At 40.5% G+C, this 22,496-nt stretch overlaps 1 protein-coding gene across 1 annotated transcript in view; it reads right to left on the bottom strand.

Annotated features, from left to right (window-relative positions):
• The window catches only part of LOC117803519 (translation initiation factor IF-2-like), a 48,612-nt gene extending 37,286 nt beyond the window's left edge, over positions 1-11,326 (bottom strand). The window contains exons 1-4 of the mRNA XM_034667593.1: positions 11,323-11,326; positions 10,956-10,995; positions 10,572-10,674; positions 7,399-7,608 (exon numbers count right to left, since the gene is read on the bottom strand). Of these exons, the coding sequence (XP_034523484.1) occupies positions 7,399-7,608; positions 10,572-10,674; positions 10,956-10,995; positions 11,323-11,326 (357 nt within the window). The remainder of the gene's footprint in view (positions 1-7,398; positions 7,609-10,571; positions 10,675-10,955; positions 10,996-11,322) is intronic.
• Positions 11,327-22,496: the final 11,170 nt, after the last annotated feature.

The following is a 22,496-nucleotide window of genomic DNA, read 5'->3' as shown; positions in this document are numbered from 1 at the left end:
ATCAGAGGTCAAAGTGAAATGAAGTTAGGTAGTGTGAACGATTCATTGCAATGTGAATGTGGGTTCTCTGAGGTATGGGGGTGTTGTGTGGCATTGCTGCACATCAAGGGCTAGGAGCCCAAGAGGAAAGAGTCAAGGCAGCACTGAGGTAATAAGGGACAGGATACTGCTGCCACCTCCATCCCCATTCCTGATTGCGACTTGTTTGGCCTCAAATAACAGCTGCCTTTGACGTATATATTTATTAAAATACCCACTAGCAACTCTACCAATTTGGAAACTACTTATCTGCACTACAAGGCATTTGTCATCTCTCCACCCATCCATTCATCCATCCATCCATTCATCCAAAGGTTCATTCAACTAGCATTTGTTGACTGCCTCCTATGTCCAGGCCATATGCCCAGGGCTTGTTCTATGGTAAGCTTGCTTCTACTGTAGAAGATCAAACAAACTCTCTCCTTCCTCCCAAAAACCTTACCCAAGCACAAACACACTCACTTACCCTGCTCGCTATGTAAAAGAGAATAGAAAGGAACGCTTTTTCTTATATTGGGGCTGGGGTGGGCACTAGACTTGTCATTGGAGTCCAAAATGGCCATGTCGAATACCCATGACATATCATGGGACACAAGGCTCTCCAATCTGACCCTGACCTGTGTGTCCTGTTTCCTCTCTTACCGCTTCCTACTTTCTTTTTTTTCTTTCTCTTTTTTTTTTTTTTAGATTTTTAAAATTTATTTATTTGACAGAGATAGAGACAGCCAGCGAGAGAGGGAGCACAAGCAGGGGGAGTGGGAGAGGAAGAAGCAGGCTTCCAGTGGAGGAGCCTGATGTGGGGCTCGATCCCGGAACACCAGCATCACGCCCTGAGCTGAAGGCAGACGCTTAACGACTGAGCCACCCATGCGCCCCACCACTGCCTACTTTCTACCAAAACAACCATACCAAATTTCTGAGCATTCCCAGAACATAGCATGCTTTTGTAAGCCTCTTTGTCTTTTGGTAAATGAAGGTCACTTCGCTTGGAAAACCCCTACCCATCCTTTATGAATGAACTCACTTGTCACTTCTGTGACACCCTTGGTCACCTCTGCAAAGGATTAATTCCTCCATTCTGGTCATCTGCACTGGTTGTTGTTGGAACTTAAGGTCTATAGTAAGTTCAAGAAGTTGGAAACCTATGAAATGCCACCCAGGTGGTACTGAATCCCTAAAGACAACGAGTAAGAGCAGATATGAAGAATCCCCTCGACATAGGAAAGTTCCCAGATCTATAAGATTTGATTGTAACTTGATCAATAGAAAAAAGTTACAACTCTAAGAGAGATGGTTCAGTTGCCAAGCATAGAATAAAGGCGTAAGAGTCTGAGCAGCAAATGTGAGTGTTTCCCATCTCAGTATTGCCCCAGGGACTGAAATTTCCTTGCTGGAGACAAACTTTGAATTATTTCCAGGTCTAATGACAGGGCTCTTCCTACTGTGGCAATAGATACAGGAGATTCTCAATTTCCAGTCCCACCAGCAGCTTCTTCCTTACCATGAGAAAGATGTAACAGAATTTCTCAGCCAGGCTCACAAAGCAATCATTATGATTATAATTAGGCTTCCTGTGCAGCTTAATAACAAGGAGCAAAAGCATCCCTCAATATAATGCTGATATTTTAATCTATTTGATAGTTTCATTGCCCATTGAAGATTATTAAATCATCATTCTGGTGTCTGTTTTTAGTCTTGTGGGCAATTTATTTATCATGAGTCACCGGCAGGCCCCTGTCATCCCTGAGCACTGAACTCAGCCAGCATATGGACTAGCAAAACAGAGGAAGAAATCTTGGAAGTTGGTGATCGTTGAAACACAGGCCAGCAATTCTCAACCTTTATTCCCCAACACACATGGTGAATGGTGTTCACATGAACAGTTGCCATGGGCAGTCCCAGGTTGACGTGAATTCCAGGGTGCTGGTTCTAGCTCCATTTCTTTCTTTTCTACTTAAGAAAGCATATTAGAATACATGTGAGTACAAGGTTGCCATAGAGGTGACCTTGAATCTGCTCTCATTTTTTTTTAAAGATTTTATTTATTTATTTGACAGAGATAGAGACAACCAGCGAGAGAGGGAACACAAGCAGGGGAAGTGGGAGAGGAAGAAGCAGGCTCATAGAGGAGGAGCCCGATGTGGGGCTCGATCCCACAACGCCGGGATCATGCCCTGAGCCGAAGGCAGACGCTTAACCACTGTGCCACCCAGGCACCCCTGCTCTCATTTTTAAAAAGAAAATTACTCTTACTGTTTTTGTCTAGCAGCCTTACTCTGGTCTGCCCAGTTTTGAGGGTGAAGTCTATAAGGGATTTTAGCAGGTAAGTGACATGATAATATTTGTACTTTAGAAACACAAAATGGCAGCTAAAATTTAGAATTCTACTGCACTATTTGGGCAAGAGGTAACGATGGCCTGAATCAAAGCTGTGGCAGTGTGGATGGAGAACAAAGGATAGAGTTGAGAGCTGTGTAGGAGTAGAATGAATAGACTGGTTGGATACTGGGGTTGGGTGGGGTGAGAGAAGAGGAAAAGTCATAGATAAAATCAGCTTGCTTGAATGACTGGGGAATCATAATACCAATAACAGGAAAAGAACTACAAGGAAAGGAGCTGGTTTGGGTGGCAGAGGACACATTCTACTTTATATACGCTAGGCTGAGGTTCCCAAGGGAAATCCAGGCATCAGGTAAGATGTCAAAAATGCAGGAGATTCAGATAGAAGTGCAAATATAAATGCAAGTAAGGGTAATTAAGTTATCGATCACAGTTGAAGTCAAGGGAGCAGTGTGCAAGGTGAAAAGGAAATGGATAAGGACTTAAATCTACAAATAGTAATGTATAAGGGCTGACCAGCAGAGCAAGAAGCCAGCTAAGAAGGTTGGGAGATGTTGAGATGCATTAGAACAATCAGGAGAATGGATTGCCATGGAAACCAAGAAGGAAGAAAATTCCAAAGAGAGTGTCTGGTGATGTCAAATCCTCCAGAGAAAGGAGAAGCAACACTGAGAAATATTCATTGCCTTGGCAGTGAGAAGGCCATTGAAGATCGTTAACACAACATCCAGGGTATGTGGGGCATGGGCAGCAGATTGTAGTGGGTTCATGTGTGAACACGAAGAAAAGAGAAGAAGGAAGCAGAGAAGAATTTGGTGATAAAGGAAATAATAATAAATAGTGACATTTATTCAGCACCTACTCATTTATTCAGTGCAGTGCCTGACATATAAGTTCTCATTTCATCTTATGAACTGTGTGTAATTATAATCCCTTTTTATACACCAGAAACATACTTTAGAAGTTAATTGAGTTGCTGAAGATCACCAAGCTAAGAGGTTGCAAAATCAGGATTCAAACCTAGCACTGACTGACACAACGCCCGAGATCTTAATTACGACCCTGGGGCCAGAGGAGAAGGCGAAGCCAGGGGATAGTTTTGTTTATCTGGTTATAAAATTATAAGTGGAATGTTTCTTCTGAAATGATAGATTTAGGTATTTAATTGTAACAGTCATGCACATAAACAAAATCACAAGGAACTGATTTCCTGGAATTGTTACTCTGATCTCATGTCTGGAATCAGCTAATAATGAGCTATTCCAGTTCTTTCAACATCAAACCTTTGCGCTCAGCAAGCTAAGCTACCTGGCCAACCATTAATTAATATGTGCTGAGCATGCACCACACAGAGCAGTGAATTCACCTGAAGTGCAAGTGAGACACCAACCTCAACTTCTTGGACCCTTGAGAAAAAGCAACAGGTGAAATACAGAGAGGGGGAGAGTTCCAGACTCACCAGAAAGGTATTTTGACTACGGTGTCCCTATGGGGATTCAGGTCCATTCTTGAGTTGGCCTGGGAGTCTGTTTCACACTAGGACTCTAGGTTTATTCCAGATTCAATCTAGAAAGACCCGATTTCTCAATTTTATTGAGAAAATGGACTTCTGGAGGTCCCTTGTTCTCATGCATTGCCCATTATCTGCCCCATATGTGGCAGATGTTCTGAGTGTATAATGTATGATGATGATGAAAAGGAAGACATTATACCATCTGAAAATCCAAATATAATCACATCTCCTTAATTTCTTAACTGATCTACCTCCTGTGTCTTCATTAGCAGAAAGTCCAATATCATGCTCCCCTGAATTATTCAAGAATTAAAAACATTTCCTCAATCCAAAGGGTCATTACCCACTTCTAGCCACCAGGTTGAAAGCAAACTGGGGAGCTGATCAATCCAAAGGCTTCTTAGTTCTCTTTCTGCCATACTGGGTCCTTGTTGCTCCTTCACAGTCCACTGCTGAGGCAGTACTATTGCTGGTCCACATCCTGCCCTGGCTGCATGAGGCACCAAGGTTTGCCCTCAAGGTCCAGGTCCTCAGCTCACTTAGTACACATTCAGCATGTTCTGTCACTGCATCTCTATGGCATCGTCACTCAGAAACCTCTGTTGGGCCCAGCCCTCCAAAGACAGTCCTTTCTTATGGCAAATGCCTCTCTGGAGCCCTTCATCTTCTTTCCTGCCAACAGATCTCAGTGACCACCACCCAATCCATTTCTGGTCCAATAGCCTAGAACCTCAAAGAAAAAAGGTCCGAGATCCTTTCCTCTTCTTCCTAGGGCTGCTTCCTTGTGCAATTCCAGGGACGCCATTTATATTGTATTCAGAAGGAAGGGTATCCCTTGGAGCATATCTCCAAAGAGTATTTACATCCATCACAACAGATTACAGAATGAATGGTGCCCCCTGGTGTTGTGCAACTCAGTGCCAACATTCCTACCTAACCTCGACTGCAGCTTTCTATTCAAGAGGAATGAGAAAGAACTGATATTTCAAGACTAAGACATCCTTCCTTCTTCCAAGGCAATAGGTCTCTTGTAGTTGCATAATTGAGAAAGGCAACTCAAGTGACTCTTGCAAAACAAAGATCTGCTTCAAAGTGATTTTCTGAATCTTGTTTTTTAAAAATAAGATATATTTTCTGCTCCTCCAGCCATCTCATTATGCAAGTAATAATAGCTATCATTTACTCAGCAGATGTGGCACAAATACTTTACATGCATTATCTCATTTTCCTTGTAGAAAAAAATCTGACTCTGATAATGGAGCTAAAATGTACAGAAATGAGAGTACAAGGTAGAATGTGAAAAAAATTACATGAATGAGGTAAGTGTTAAGTACCAAGAGAGCCCAGAGGAGGGGGGATTATTTCCAGCCAGAGAGGCTCATTCAGTCAACATTCAGCACATAATTATTGTGTGCCTTTCACATCCTGGTCTCAAGAAGCTCACAAGCTGCGGGGAAAAGGATGAGGAAACAGATCATCTCGACAGTGTGATATCATCTGATGACTGCAATCTGGCCATCAGGGCAGGCTCCTTGGAAGAGGAGGCATTCGAATTACAAACATTGAAGGTTTGGGGGGCTTCTAAACAGACAAGGATGGGGATCTCTGATATCCCAGGGCTGCACCTGGATCTCATTACAACAGCTCTATCTTCGAGAAGAGGAAGAGAAACAAGGGGTTGTTAACTTTCCCATTCAATTCTCCTCCAAGGCCCTAATTTTGAGACCTTTAATGGTAACCAGTCCTTCCCTTTTGTGCAACTGGCTTTCCTCCCAAGGAAGATTGCACTGCACTTTCCCCGACTTAAAGCCATTCAGCCTGTGACCTCCTCTCCAATTTACCACTCCTGATTCACATCCTCCACCTTTTCTCCCACTGAGAAGAAACAGCCAACTTTTGGACTTTCAGATCTCCTGGAAAGAGGCCAACCTTCCATAAACTCCGGAATATTATTGTGTGAATTAAAATGTTCACATGGTATCCACCATGCAGTTACTCCAACATTTATTTTGGAAAATATTACATTTGGAAAATGGGAAGGATTCCAGAGCATTCTCTTACCTTGAAATATCAGTAGACACGAGGGGATTTAGAGATCATTTCTTGCCCAAGAGTTAGCAAACAATTTACAATTAGATATACATAAAATTGCCTTAAATAACATTAGTGAAGGGCTCTGGGGCTTAAAAAATGCCTGTAGAATTTTTGTGGAGAAATTTGGGGCAAAAGGCTGCAATTCTAACTCACTGAAGCAAACTTTCAAAACGCCTTTGAGTTCAATCCCAGTTGGCTCTTATTGCACATTTCTCTTCCAATCACTGATGATTAGACTGTGCTCAGTTGCACAGTTTCCAAGATCTTATATGTTTCAAATCCCATCCTTCTGGCAACGAGGGGCAAAGCAGTCTAGAGCCCTAGTGAGAACTCTATCTAAACTTAAAGCTCCAGACACTTAGGGTCCCGAGGGGCCCATCATGTTTTGCTTACTCTCCTCTCCCTTCCATCTGTTTCTCCTCAGATCGGATTTGTAATGTGAAAGCCACAAGAGAAGTGTGCCTGGGGTCAGCTGCCCCAGGGGGATCTTACTGATGCACCTCCTTCCTTATTGTGGCTCGGCTCCCATTGCCTATGATATGTTTGCAGTGGCTAGAATACAAGTGAGATTGGAGGGCTTTGAGGAAAAAAGGCCTGGAATGATGGACAGGTTGCAGTCCTTCTTGTGTGTTCTTTCAGCCTTTGAAATTTGACAACTCCTGAAACATATCCCACTTATGCAAAAGAAAACCCACCCCCCCCAACACACATGTGTGAGTGTGTGTGTGTAAATGAATAAAGAACAAGAAGGACAGATGCCAAGAGACAACAATGGTTACCTCTGAGAAAGGAAGTGTGAATAGATGGGGGTAAGAGCACACCTTTGATGTCCATCTGTCATTTTTTTACATTGATACTTTATTCATGTAGTGTGTAAATAAAGGGAAAATGATTAAGGTAAAAATGTATTTTTCAAAAGAACTAAGTAAAATTCTATGTACTAATGTGGAAGGCTATCCAAGAAATGTTAAATCAAAAATAGCAAGTTTAAGTGGTAAATATCCTAAGCTCTATTTTGGGGAAAAATGTAAATGTACCCACACATAATTGGTAGTGCATGCATAGGAAAAATAATGAGGAAAATATACTAAATTATTGCTGAGGTTAAGTTTGGGAGGTGGAATATTTCTGGAAGATGGAGATACAGGCGGAGATTTTAATTTTCTACATTGTGTATTCCCTAGAATATTTAAATTTTCAATATTGTCATTATTGATTTTTCTAACAAACAAATTGGCTCACATAGGATTATGACCATGTTTCTTGATATTGCCCTCAAAAGACTGACTGGCTGTTTTAATGGACCAACATGTAGACTGATCTGAACAACTAACTCACATCCCAACCCAAATGATCATGTTTGTGGAAGGTTTTCATGTTTAATAACTATCCCAACTTTTATCTATTCTTACCTGAAATAAGCCATTCCTTCTGCTACAAATTCCCTCGTCCTCTTCTCCTGGTAAACTTCTGTTTATCCTCGAAAGCCCAGTTTTCCCCAACTCCCCAGACAGAATTCCAAATTTCCGCTTTGCTCCCATAGCGTTTACACACATCCTCATTTCCACAAGTTTCTCCATCTCTGCTAGTTCCATGTTTCTCCTCTTCTGGATTGCCAGCTCCTAAGGGCATGAATAGTAGCTTATTCTCTGCATATCTGTCTCAAAGATTAATATAATGAGCCGCATTTAGTAAATATTTAGTTAAAAAGGTTGGTTTCCTCAGACTCTCCTCGGGTAAGAGCTGTAAATCAAGTGGATTTACAATGTTGTCTCCCGAGGGAACATTTAAAAACACAGGCGCTGATCTTCCACTGAAGCTCTTCTCAATGCAGATCTCCCAGATGATTCTTCCTCTACTTCTTCCTCCGCCTCTTCCCATTGTTTTCCTTCCTGAACAAGTCAGCCCAATGCTGTTACCTGGACAAGGGAGCTATCCATAGTGTTGAGGGGATGGGGACCCAGGGTGGGGTGATAAAACCTAAGCTGGATGAAGAGTGTGCCTGGGTGGGAAGGGGATGTGGTGTGGACGTCAGGGCTGCAGCGGAGTGAGAAGGGCATCGCACAGAGGATGACACCGTGGTGGCCTGGGAAGGGGCATCAGAGCCTGCCAGAGTCAGAGGGCAAGATGAAGGGTGGTGTCTCTGGGCAGCATCTTCCTGCTTGGGTGAAGCGTCAGAGCCCCAGAGGCATCAGGAGGGAACTGTATGGGTGTTGGGGGCCAAGGTAAGAAGAAACTAGTAAATAAGTACATTTATTGATGGGAAGTCTCTTACTGTCAGATGCTTACAAATATGGGACAGGAGAAAACTAGAATGAATCCTATGGTGTCAGATTGTCATTGGAGGCTTTCGTGGTTTTCAAGATAGAAATATATACAGAGGGGCACCTGGGTGGCACAGCGGTTAAGCGTCTGCCTTCAGCTCAGGGCGTGATCGCGGCGTTACGGGATCGAGCCCCACATCAGGCTCCTCTGCTATGAGCCTGCTTCTTCCTCTCCCTCCCCCTGCTTGTGTTCCCTCTCTCGCTGGCTGTGTCTATCTCTGTCGAATGAATAAATAAATAAAATCTTTAAAAAAAAAAAGAAATATATACAGAAAGAAATATAGATGCAAATAGTGTGTTTGTGCAAGGATGTATGAACATATACATGTGTATATGTGCACATTTATGTGTGTATATATGTACATTTACACATACATATCTCTGTGCGTGTATATGGATACCTTGTTATTACACACACGCACACATCTTGGCTCCTCTCACTTGAAGGGTTTGGGAGCAGCCTCACCCCAGTAGCAAGGAGCACACTGAGCATCTTGGTTTCTGTAAGGAACCGGAGTTCTTTGCAGGATTCATTGATTTCCATGCTGGGGCAGTGAAAGTAAAAAATGAATCTGGACGTCTTGTGCCCATAAAACCCAAAAAGGAGTGCTCAAAAAATATGGGGACATGTCTAAAGAACACAGGATCCGGCTTGAAGGAGCTCCCACTGGCCATACCTGGGACAATTTGAACATCAAAATAAGTAATGATAGTAATGGGTTATAACCCATTGGATAAAACAGGAATCTATCAATATATCTTGATATAAAGAAATGAAAAAAATCAGAAGTTTGATAAGGAACTGGATATTTACATAATCTTAAATTTCTCTCCCATAAAAACGTATTAATTACAGAGGAAAAAGAATGACTTCATAATGGACAAGACTGGCAGACACCATTTTAATCAAGTGATCAAAATACTCATTACCAGTAATGGGACAAATCAAAATTGTGGGCCACCTGTTGGGATGCAGTGAGGGGAACGTGGCATCGCTTCTTTGATGTTCCTTTCAGAGGCCTCTGACCAGCATTGACTCATGAGAAAGCTTCAGACAACCGAACTGAGGCTCATTCTACAAAATAAATGACCTGTAATTTTTAAATGTCAAGGCTATAAAAATCAAGGAAAGATTTGAGTTTTCAGAGTAAGGGGACTGAAGAAATGTGTTATAAACACAACACAGGATTCTATACTCTTTTTTACTTGAAAGGATGTTTGGGGAACAATTCACAAAACGTGAATGGGGTCTGAAGAGTAGAAGGTAGTGACATACTGATGTTCACTTTCCTTGTTTTGACGGATTTTATTTGGTTATGTGAGAGAATGTCCTTGTTTGTAGGATATACTAAAATATTTGAGAATGCTAGGGCACCATGTTAACAACTATTAAGCAGTTCAGAAAAAAAAAGAGAAATTATTTGTAGTCTTCTTGAAACTTTTCTGTAAGTTTGAGATTATTTCCAAATAAAAAAATAAAATAAAAAAATCCCAGGTAAGTCCATGGTATCTCTGTTGGATCAAAAGTTTCCCAGGTGATCTCAGGTGCAATACTGGAAACTACTGGGTCAAACAGTGTGAGTGGATCCTTATTCACTTGGGCTTTCCCTCCTCACCTGAACTTCTTTGCCGTTGGAAAAATACAGAGTCCTAGGTCCAACCTGAAGCCCACCAGATCAGAATCTCCAGAAGTAAAGCCTGGATATCTTTATTTATGATACGTAGCTCTTAGGTTCAGAGAAGTTTGCAAAATATTAAAATTCATCCCTGAACCGTCTGTCCAAGGCATGCAAGGTGTGTCAGTTTAGGAGCAAAGTTGTGAATGATATTTGTGCGTTAAGGAAGGTGGCCAGAGCAAGCTTTCGAAATCCTATGCCAAGGAAGGACCTTTGGTGTCTAGGGGTCAACAAAGCTGCTAGCAGGGGAGCGGGGGCCCTGGAGAACTCCTGGGTAGTCACTCCAGCTGATGGCATGAAAGGGCCTGTTGTCTGGCAGAGGATGCAAATAGCAGGGTTGGAAAGGAAAGTGAGCCAGCCTTGGGTGGGCCCCCGGGGACTGGCATGACAGCGGTCTCCCAGTGTACACAGGGCTGACACCTGAACTGATGTGAGTGGAGTGTCTCAGGACGGATGGTGGGGCTGCAGGAGAATGGTGGTGTGGGATGGGGAGCACTGAGCACTAAGACCTGCAGACCGGGACATCCAGCAAGGGTATGTTCTTTTGATGGCAGCATTGAGAGAATGGAGTGTTTGTGGAGGTACCGTGCTGGGCTGTGCAGCGAACCGGACCAGTGGCGGCAGCTGATAGTGGAGCTTCGGCAGAGCCAGGCCACCAGTCGGGGGACTAGCTTCCGACAGCAACACCCTGAGGCCTCAAGGAATAATGTGGATCTTTGGAAATCAGAACATATGTTAGCCTGAAGAGGAAGTCAGATGCACCTCCTAAAGGGTCGGTGTATAGCTTCCGGGGTTCTTAGAAGATCCAGAAGAGGGGAAAGGAACCCTAAGAAAGTGACGCCAGATTCCACGCTAATCTAGCACCAGGGGGCTCGAGTCATTTTCTCTTTAATTAGAAGAGTTGGATGTGTGATCATAATTCTACCTTGAACGTGAGCAGCGTTTCAGTGGATCTGCTTTGGTTCCTACCTGTACTGCTTGGCACAGGCTGGCATCCGGTACGTGATGACTAACAAGTGGATAAAACAGAATGTGATCAATACGATTTCCACAGATTTGGTTGGGAACCCACGCTGGGCCTGCTTTTGTATTCTGCAAACTTATGTTAAACAGGTTACTAAGATACAAGGACTACGATTTATAGTGCATTCCAGACTCCAGTCTGGAATACCCAGTCTCCCAGACCTCACCAGACTGCGATTAACAATGAGGTCAGGTTTACCTCTTAATGTCCAAATTACTGTGGCTCCAACTTTCATCTTATCTGATGACAGGAAGTTTCATCTTTTATGAGACTCCTTCACAAGTTGGCCTTTGCACTTCCCCAGCTGCTCACGCATTCCGCAAAGTCCATACTGTCCCAGCCGTCTCTGTGGTTCTAGACTGCTCATCACAGATCCCCACACCCCCCCATCACCCCTCACCTCCTATAACTGCACGATTGAAGCCACCACAGCTATGCTGACCTCAAGAGAGGTTTTCTTCCCTTCACTAAATATTCCCAAAGGTGGACACAGATCCTTTAATTTCCCACAGCATGATAGGGACTAGGCTGTAACATTTAGCAAAATTCCACAGAATGATTAAGGATAAGAGGAAGGAATTATAAAACCTACAAACTTAAAGATGGCTATGAATTCTGAACGGTCTGCGTCCACAAGCTGAGGCATAAGTTGTCTTAGGGCCATGGAGGTGCCTTCCAGGCTTAGGCTATCTGGTAGGGTCTGCACATCTTTTCCCTTTGGGGGTGACCTTCAGGGAGTTGGCCCTCCTGCAAGTCTAGGCCCCTATCTCCAGAAACCCAGGAGGAGAACACATTTCTCCTTGTGGTCTCTGTGGTCTCAGGCCACCTCCCCATTCACATCCTCTGAGGAAACCCCAATCCTCCCCAACTCATGGAATCAAGTCCATTCCTATGGCCTCTGTGAGATCATCACATAAAAGCAAAATATCCAGTGGACTACATTTCCCAAGTCTGTGTTTGAGTATTACCACATGTGAGATAATAGCAAACCAGTCTTTTTGGACTTAGACTCACCCAACCTCATTTCTTCCTTCCTTCCTTCCTTCCTTCCTTCCTTCCTTCCTTCCTTCCTTCCTTCCTTCCTTTCTTTTTTTTTTTAAGATTTTATTTATGTTAGAGAGAGGGAGAGAGTGGGGAGAGGGGCAGAGGGAGATGGAGAGAGAGAATCTCAAGCAGACTCCTCACTGAGCATGGAGCCCAACCCATGAGGTCACGACCTAAGCTGAAACCAAGAGTCAGATGCTTAACCGACTTCACTACCCAGGCGCCCCCTCCATGTTTCTTTTTATGACATTTTATCCACATGAGGTAAAAAACCAGAACTGGAGCTTCCCAGTGGTCCCTAAAGTCTTTACTCCCAATCTCCTGTGAGAAGCATTTTAACAGGAAGTACAAACACCTCAACTAAAATAAACAACACCATATAGACTGGGGGTGTTTAAACCCACACATGAAAGGAACTATTTCTCCAAAGGTATCGTAAACTACAGAGATGCAGTTCTGCCCATAAAAAAGGCAACTTTTAATATTATTATGCAGAAGAGTTTAGATCTCCGGAGTCACAACTGTCAAACTTCCATTCCAGAAAAAGTTCTGGTTCGATATTAGTATATCTAACCCTGTCCATTTAGGTAATTTTCCCCAAACCAAGGATGAATCTGCCTTGAGATGGATGAAAATTTCTTGAAAAACTCCTGAAGATGTGAAATTACAATGTTCAAACCACTCTGCCTACCCCAGCCTTCAAAAATCTCAGGCTCATTTTTGCTGGGGCTCTAGTTACAAGTGCTATGTGGTTGTCTACCTCCAGAAGTTTCTGCTCTTTCCAAGCGTCTCTCACTCACTGGGGAGTTCAAGCTGAGGTGAGGGTAGAAGAGAAATGGCTTCCTCCATCCAGGCGACACAGTCCTTCCCCTGCCACATAAATATGGAACAAATTTTTATTTCTTTTCCTTGAAATTTAAATACCCGGCTTGTCGACAGTCATTCAAAAAGAATTTTATAAAGGTAAAAGAATTACAGTTAGCCAAATTGTGAAATTGAGATTCTTTAGGGATTCAATTTCTGTAGTCACAGGTCATGCAGAATTAAATGAATTTGGAGGTGTGGATTTTAGTGGGTTTAGGTGGTGGAGATTGTCAACACAGATAAATTGAAGCAAAAGGTGGATTTTCTCCATACGTTTTTGAATAGACTTTAGGATTCTATAATTAACAACAGCTGGCAAGTACTCACATCTATTTCTATTTATATTGGCTGCTTGCCCAAACAATAAAAATGGATTTTGCCAATCATGAACTTCAAAATCATCCATGGGGGATGCCATTTTTAATTTTAAAAATGCAGTGTAATATACATATATATATATATATATATATATATATATATACATACACACACAGTATATACAGTATACAGAAAAGAAGTCATAGAGAACTTTCCATCCATTTTTCTTGACTTCAGTTTCATTCATTCAAATTCTTATTGCCTACTATGTGCCAGGCACTGTGCTAGGTCCTGAAGTTGCTATCAAGATGAATGAGCAAAGCTGCCCTCAAGTTCCTTACCACCCGGTTAAGGGATAGAGGTGAGTGGGTTGGCAGGAAACAGAGTTAACTAAAATATTAAAATAAGAAGCTTATTCTCAGTTAATAATGGGGGTGTGAACTATGTGTTGTAGAAACACTGAAAAGAGAAAGTAAGTCTAGAAAACTTCTTGAAAGGTGAATAGAGGGTCACCAAATAAGGGGAGGGGAATTCAATATCTGATCGATATTACAGATCTCCTTGCTAGATAGACTGTAAAAACCACGTGGGCAAGGAGTGGGTCCTATTCATTGTTGTATGCCTGGCACCCAGCTCAGCACTGGGCACACATCAAATATTCTTGAATATTTGTGGACTAAATGACTGAAAGTATCTTGGGCAGATAGAACCACATGTACAATAACAAATAACACAATGATTTTTTTAGACCATGTTTTATAACATCAGCACCATTAGCTTCTGCAAAGGAAAGGATGAGCCCTAAAATAACTTAAAAGAACAAACTCCAGAGAAGAAGCCAGCAGACCTGCATTCTAATTCCAGCCCCATTATTAACTAGTTACATGACTTTAAATCAGTGATTATCCTGTACCACCCTCAGTTTTCTCACTTGTAAAATAGCCTTGTAAGAGCTCATTCTAAAGATATTATATATTGTAAAAATAAATAAATAAGTAACGGGGGAAAGAATGTAGCATTGCCTCTTCTCCTTCTTTCTCTAAATTCAAATGAATACGTGCATCCCAGCTTTAAGATGGCAGGTGGGGTGCATACTGATCATTTCTTCCTCCCTTACCAAAATTGTAGGATGGATTAGTAAACACTCAAGAACAAGGAAGGAACTGTCTTTGGATTAGAAGCTGTGATCAAATGAGAAATCAGAGCAGGGAGCTGAGGCGCCAGCCATCTCAAAGCTATCGCTCTTGGTCATGGGCTGCCCTGACTGGAGGCCTTCTAGTTCTCTCTAATTTAACCGAGGAGATGAAGAGATGGAAAGACTGAAACTGAAGAGAAGCTAAAAGGAACTGGAGTTACGGAGATTTTATCATCGATCTAATGCAGGTGTTTTAAAGATGTGCCGTGCCATGGATCTCTTCAGCAGCTTAGCAGATCCCTTCTGTCTTAAGTCTGATTGGGCCACTATAACAAAATACCACAGACTGGGTAGCTTGTAACAAAAATCTATTTCTCACAGCTCTGACGGCTTGGAAATCCAAGATCAAGGTGTCTACATGGTTCTGGTGAGGGTCCTGTTCTAATTCCTAATTGGTACCTTCCTGCTTTGTCCTCATCTGGTAGAAGGGGTAAGAGGGCTCTCTGGTGTCTCTTTTATAAGGGCACTAATCCCATTCATGAGGGATCCAGGCTCATGACCTAAGCTCTGCCCAAACACCCCATCTGAAATACCATCACACCGGGCCTTTGAATTTTAACAAATGAATTTGAGGAGACATAAACATTCAGACCATAGCACCTTCCCAGAATATTACCTTTAAATGTATAAAATAAAATATTATAAGATTATAAAAGACATTAATTATATTAATGCAATATCAACTTATTAAAATTTTGTGATTTATTAACAAATTAACAAATTAAAAAGATTTGATAGTTTACTATGATTCTTGACTTATCTGCTACAATTATAGTATGATATGAAAATGTCTGATTCCTATTGGTGATAATGTCACAAGTACTGTGATTTGTTGCTTCCATTCAAGTGACGGGAGATATTTTATTTCAGTTAGAGGTTAATGGAAATAAAAATGAAATTGTTTTTTCATCCAAGTTCATGGACTTCCCTGAATTCTACCAACAGACTTCAAGTTAAAAAAACTCTGGTCTAATAGAATTTCCAGGAGATTTCCCCAGAACAGAGGAAATGTGATACTTAATTTTTTTAGAACTGAAAAAGGACATGCTACTTCAGATTAAAATAGTTCACTAAATCTAGCAGAATAATTCAAGAAATGAAAAAAACATAACTAGAAACATACAGTAAAACATCAGTGATAAAGAGAAAGCCCTAAAAACTACCAGATAGAAAGAAAGAAAACCTACCAAAAAAAAAAAAATCAAATAACACCAAATATGTAATTTACAGTGCTATGCTAGAAAACAATGGAGAAATATTTTTCAAATACTCAGGAGAAATATACTTTGAATTTATAATTTTATTCATAAAATATTGTCAGTAGTTTAGGTGGAATGAAGGTAAAATAATGCTGTTTTTTGGACTTAAAAAAATTGACAACAGGGATGCCTGGGTGGCGCAGTCGTTAAGTGTCTGCCTTCGGCTCAGGGCGTGATCCCGGCATTCTGGGATCGAGCCCCACATCAGGCTCCTCCTCTGGGAGCCTGCTTCTTCCTCTCCAGCTCCCCCTGCTTGTGTTCCCTCTCTAGCTGGCTGTCTCTCTCTGTCAAATAAAGAAAATCTTTAAAAAAAAAAATTGGCAACAATTGGCACCCAATGACCTAAATCAACCTCTAGCAAGAAACAAAAAAAATCCAGAAGGAAGTGTTAGAATGCAAGCATAATGTGTACTAATTGGGAGAAAATTAATAATATAGTATATGTAAAATAAAAAGTGAAAGAACTCTATCCCAATGCCTTTACTTGCTGTGTATTCTCATACATGTTTTTCAATGCCTAGGTAAATATGTACACAAATACATATATAAAAAATATCTTTTATTCTTTAAACAATAAACTCACTCTATATGAAAGAGTCTGTGGATTATTTTCCTCATTCATTGGAATGTCATGAACATCCTTCAATGCTGATATGTGTAGATCTACTTTACCATTTCTACTACCCAAATTCTACAATCTGGATGTACCATAATTTATTTGACATGTCCCTAGCATGGACAGTTAGAGTATTTTTAGTATTGTGTTCTTATAGGTAGTGATAGAGAAATTTTTTTATCATTACTTCTGTAGAATAAAGGCCTCGAATTAGGATTGCTGGGTCACAGGGTATGTGTGTATTCAAAATGTTCATATGTCCTACCAAAATGACTTCTAAAAATATTACTAATTTATAGTCAGACTACAAGTATCTGAGATGCAATATCTGAAGGAAGGAAATCTTCAAACATGAGAATAGACACAAAATAGAGATAATTTGACTGTTCATTTTTTAGAAAAGAGACAGAAAATAAACATTACTTTGAGAACATATGACAGATGGTTTTTCAGACTATGTGAAAAAAATACTTTTCCAAAATTTTCACAAATGAATCCAAAGAGATTCAGTAACTCTTCAACTATTTAGTTAGGTCTTACTCTACTAAGAGCAGACCATCAAATAAGTTCTTGCAGATAACTTTATCTTTTACTAGGTAATCTTAATGAGGAACCCTTTGCCTTTGGACTTGATTCTAACTGCTGTGGAACACTGACTTGTATGGTCAGCGTGATAAGATCCTGGATAAAAAGTATCTGTGTTATCTTAGAATTTGTAATATTTGTATATGTAAGAATGTAATTTCTGGGCAGGCTTAAACATGTACTTAAGATTTGGGGAAAAGAGGTATTGAAAGTATAGAAAGAGAAAAAAATACAAATGACCCATTACTTGAATCTTCAAGTGAGGTTATAACTATTGAATGCTAACTATAGAAGTTTAGCTATAAAGATTTATTTTATTTTATTTATTTTACTTATTTTTAAAGACTTATTTATTTATTTTATTGGAGAGGGGCAGAGGGAGAGAGAGATCGAGAATCCTGAAGCAGACTTTCCACGGAGTGCAGAGCCCGATCCCAGGACCTGGAGATCGTGACCTGAGCCAAAATCAAGAGTCGGCCGCTTACCTGACTGAGCCATTCAGGCACCCCTATTTTATTTTATTTTTAAGAAGGCTCTACGTCTAGCATGAAGCCCAATGCGGGGCTTGAACTTACGACCCTGAGATCAAGACCTGAGCTGAGATCAAGAATTGGAGGCTTAACCGACTGAGCCATCCAGGTGCCCCTATGAAGGTATATTTCAAGTTGTATTTTACTAATTCAACAGATCCGTGAACGTGCCTATGTACTAGATACCGGGTCAGGCATTAAAGACAGTGCATCTATTTTGGGGGAAATGTCAGTTTTGAAGAACTTAATGCATTTGACATATATTAATTTTCTAACTTACTTTAAGCCAAAATGTATCTCCATTTTGTAAATGGGTGATATCAATCACAGAGAGGCAAACAATAACATTTATTTTAAAAGATTACTTGACAACCTGCTATGAGTGTATCTGACACACAAATAGAACAGATGGTCCCTGCCTTCAAAACACTTGCAGGTGTTTTTGAGTGCCAGAGTTTCACAAAAATATGGTTTAAAAGAAAAGCAGTAGAGGGGCGCCTGGGTGGCACAGCGGTTAAGCATCTGCCTTCGGCTCAGGGCATGATCCCGGCGTTGTGGGATCGAGCCCCAACATCAGGCTCCTCCGCTATGAGCCTGCTTCTTCCTCTCCCACTCCTCCTGCTTGTGTTCCCTCTCTCGCTGGCTGTCTCTATCTCTGTCGAATGAATAAATAAATAAAATCTTTAAAAAAAAAAAGCAGTAGAACCTTCACAAAGAAAAATAAAATGCTGCTATTCCACGTCCTGCATAGATTTTCAAAGGACTTGTGAAAAGTTAGAAAAAGATGTATGTCTTTAAGGAAGGACACACAAGAGTAGCAACAAAAACCCCCCGGATATAGCTAAATTCCAGAATGAACAATTGTTTGAGTCTCATTATGGTCAACAAATAAAACATATTGGCCAAGTTTGGCTTCAGATAGAGCAAGGAGTAGACACTGTGCTTGGGGGAAATAGTGTAACCTACATGGATGATAGGCAGAACACAAAGTGATTAATTCCTCTTTCACTTTTATATTTTCTATCAAAAATAATGATCATTTATTAGAAAGAATAAAATTAAGGATAATGGAAGCCCAAGGGGTGAAAAGACAGTAAGAATGTAGCTATTTTCCATGAATTCAAGTTCTAGGCTTAAGTAAATTACATCACAGAAATAAAGTAACTTGTAAATGTTGCAGAATTATGGACCTTATGGGTAGTTTTGTGTGCTCATAGATAGTTTGAGAGGACCAGAAGTTTGAGGTCAGGCTAATATTGTCCTCACATTTAAAAAAGTATAAAAGGCATTTCTAGAAACTATAGACTGGGGTGATAAACCAAAATTTCTATGTGGGAGTCAGTTATTTCTTCCCTCAAAATGTTACATTTTCACACGAGTATGCTAGGTGCAGAAGACAATATAAAGATGGCAAATAGGGAATGGATTCTACCGCCAAGGAACTGAAAGTTTAATAGGGAGCTGAGGAAGTAAACCCAAAACAAATAAGAAAATAGATAAGAAATTATAAGTACTTAATATTTTTGTCTTGCTTTTCCATTAAGAAGAAGACATAGTGCTTTAAAATTTCTTTCCCACCAAGGTCTTCCTTTATTTATTCATTCAATATTTTATTAAACGTGTTCTACATTGAAGGTGCCATGCTGTGTGGTACAGAATACAGTAAAGAAGAATCCAAAGTAGATCTTGACTTCAAAGAGTTTATGAGAAGGAGTTTTACTAAAAATTTAAATGTGTCAGTCCTTTTGGGCTCCTATAATGACAATACCATAGACCGGATGGCTTAAACAATAAATGCTTATTTGTTGGAGTTCTGGAAGCTAGGAGGTCCAGGATGAAGGCCCTGGCTCATCCGGTGTCTGGTGCAGACCCACTTCCACGTTCATATTTGGTGCCTTCTGGCAGCGTTCTCACGGGGTAGTGGGGGCAAGAGAGCTCCTTGGCATCTTTTATAAGGGCACTAATCCCTTTTTCAAGGGCTCTACCTCATGATCTAATCATCTCCCAGAGGCCCCACCTCCTAAAACCATCACATTGGGAGTTAGAATTTCAACATACAAATTTGGGAGGGACACAAATATTCAGTCCAGTGCAGTAAGTGATGATGATCAGCTTGCATTTGTTCATTTAAAACAGGGGGTATAGTTCTACATATAGGAATATATATAGTTGCACAAATGAATATTTGAAAAAGAAGGGTCATGCAGTCCACAGGGGTGAAAGAGAATCAACTAAGATTAGCTGGTTGTCTCACAGTTAGCCTGACACTGGAGTTTGTGTTTGTGGCAGAGACAGTGGTAGATAAGTAGCATTTCTCATTTCATCTTCTTTTTCTGGTCCCGCAGGAAGACTACATTTCCCATCCTCCCTTAAAGTTAGGTTGGGGACATGTAAATAGGTTCTGGAAATGGATGTAAGCAGAAGTAATGTAAACCATTTTGAGTCCTGGACATGAGTCATTGGACATTGAGTCATTGGACATTGAGTCATTGGACATAATCCAAATGTCCTAGAACAGAAAAACTGTGTTGTTTTCATACAACATAATATTACACAGCAATAAAAAATGAACTACAAATGCATGCACCAACATGCACAAACTCTTGAGTGAAAGAAACCCAGACACCAAAAAATATAATATTTGCCTCTACTAGTGTAAATTTGAGGAAAAGGCAAAATGAAGCTATAGTGATAGAAGCCAGAATAGTGGTTACCTCTGTTTGTAGGTGTTTTAACTGGGAGTGGGCACCATAAAGCCTTCTGGTGTGATGGAAAAGCTTTTCTTCTGGATAGGTGTCTCACAAGTGAGGGCAAATGTAAAAATGCTTCAAGCAGTACACTTAAATTTCTGTACATTACTATGTACGACAACTAAAAATTATGCAAAAAAAAAAATCAAACAAGTGAAAGAAAGAAAGAAAGAAAAAGAAAAAGAAAAAAGCAACCATTGAAGGCCCAAAGAAGATGGAGGAACATTTAATCTTGAGTCACTACTTGGAGGAAAACTGCCCTGAATTGCTGGCCAACCTGCTTCGGACTTTGTGTAAGCACAAAACAAACCTTTCATATTTTAATCCCCTGAGATTTACAGGCATATTTGTTATCTCAGCACAGCCTAATTTTTCTTGGTTAATGCAGGATTTATCACCCACAAACTGCCAACATCAGAAATCTGGTTTGTTAGCATACCAAGGGAGGCTCTGTCTCTTATAGGCTAAGTGACACAAAACAAGGTTCTTAATGAATGTGTATGTGTAAATCAAAAACTCAAATTATTAAATTATGGGGAGAAAAATAGCCCTCTTCTACAAACTAGCATATCTGTATTGCCATGATCAAACCCTTTCTCTCACTTAAGATAGACCTGCATGGGAATAATAATAAAAGTTTGCTTAGTGCACCTGTTCTCGGAAAAAGGGTATTAGTTAGCTGAATCATATGTTCAATGACATCCTTCCAAAAGCACTTGTGAATCCATTTCACAGTAAAGATAATTTTGTCAGTGGGTCCAGAATAACTGAGGTCTCTGGACTACACTTTCCACTCCCTAGGCATATGCCTGAATTGCCTCAGTGTCTCTCCCTCTTTTGCTTCCAATCTTTCAACTTTTCTTTTTAGGCACGTTACAACATTCAGTCTAAGTTTTTAGATGATGTGGCTGGCCTCCAAGGCATTCCTTTTACATTTCTACTCCTGTTACGAGTAGATTGTGTGTTTTTCCCACCAAAGAACAATCTTAAGTCTTTTACTCTCAAATTCTGCAGTGGGAATGGTAGGAGGTCGAAGTGGGGGAGAATGGAGTCCTTAGCCGTAGTATTCAAGTTCTGATGACATCATCAAACTAAAAGAGAGACTGGGAATCTTAATAGAGAGTGTACCTGAATCTTTTGTAAGGTTATCTGAGAAGTCCTGAAGACTTGAAGGACAGAGCAGAACTTCTTATCAGAGGCTGGAGAAAAAAGATCCTTGTTATGCAGTAGAGGAAAGTTTAGCAACCCTGTTGCCTGCTAAATTGTAGGAAATAGAAACTATCTCTAACAAACTGGTGCAGTTGGTTCACATTTCCAGGCAGAATGTTGAAAGGACTAATTGATTTTTTAAAAACCTATATGTCGGGGTGCCCGGGTGGCTTAGTCGGTTAAGCGTCTGCCTTCGGCTTGGGTCATGATCCCAGGGTCCTGGGCTCGAGTCCTGCATTGGGCTCCCTGCTTGGCAGGGAGCCTGCTTCTCCCTCTGTCTGCTGCTCCCCCTGCTTGTGTTCTCTCCCTTTCTGTGTCAAATAAATAAATAAAATCTTTAAGAATAAAAAATTTAAAAAATTAAAAAAATAATAAAAAACTATGTGTGGTAAGATATATAGAGAGAGATGAAATAAGAAGAACTATTCAATTTTTAAGCAGAATTTTGAGGAAGTACAAAGAATCTAGGATCTTTAGTTTCAAAAATGAAGCTGTTTTTCATTCTGAGCCTCACCAGACGGTAAATGATTCTGAAAGTAAGGAATTGTATTAAGCAAAGGTTAAATCCAGGGTGCAGCTGTAAGACTGCAGAAATATTTGATTGTTCTCCTTAGCCCCTCTTAGCTTGCTAAAAGGGCTTCCAATATTTTGAGGACATTTTCAAACAGTTTTCTGACTCTCAGTTTGAGATGGAAAGTGGCTGTCTCAAAGATATTTGTGGTATTTGTGGTTGTGGCTTTTTTAATGGGGTGGCTATAATTTGATATAAGAATCTTCCAAATTTTTAGAGAATTATGTTGGCAGATGCAGTACCTGCTTGGACTGAAAGAGCATAAGGGTCACTCCACACAACAGCTTTCAATGTTTATATGGCAAGAACTTATATTTACACCTTAACAACAGAATATAATACTTTAAATAAGATGATGTGAAGAAAAATGTGAAGTTCTGTTGTAACCAAAAGTGGTAGAAAATCAGAATCATACGTAGCTATTTTGAAAAGCTTGCCTGGTATCCACAAAGGGAATGTGTACCTCAATGTTGCTGGAATTAAGAGGTAGCACAGTGTCATACTTAGTTTAAGCCATGGTTTGTCATCGTGTTTATGGCTGGTAC

Source organism: Ailuropoda melanoleuca, chromosome 8 (genome assembly GCF_002007445.2).
Source record: "Ailuropoda melanoleuca isolate Jingjing chromosome 8, ASM200744v2, whole genome shotgun sequence".
Classification (NCBI taxonomy): domain Eukaryota; kingdom Metazoa; phylum Chordata; class Mammalia; order Carnivora; family Ursidae; genus Ailuropoda; species Ailuropoda melanoleuca.
Note: the sequence above shows the minus strand (reverse complement) of the source record. Positions and strands in the feature narration are given on the sequence as shown.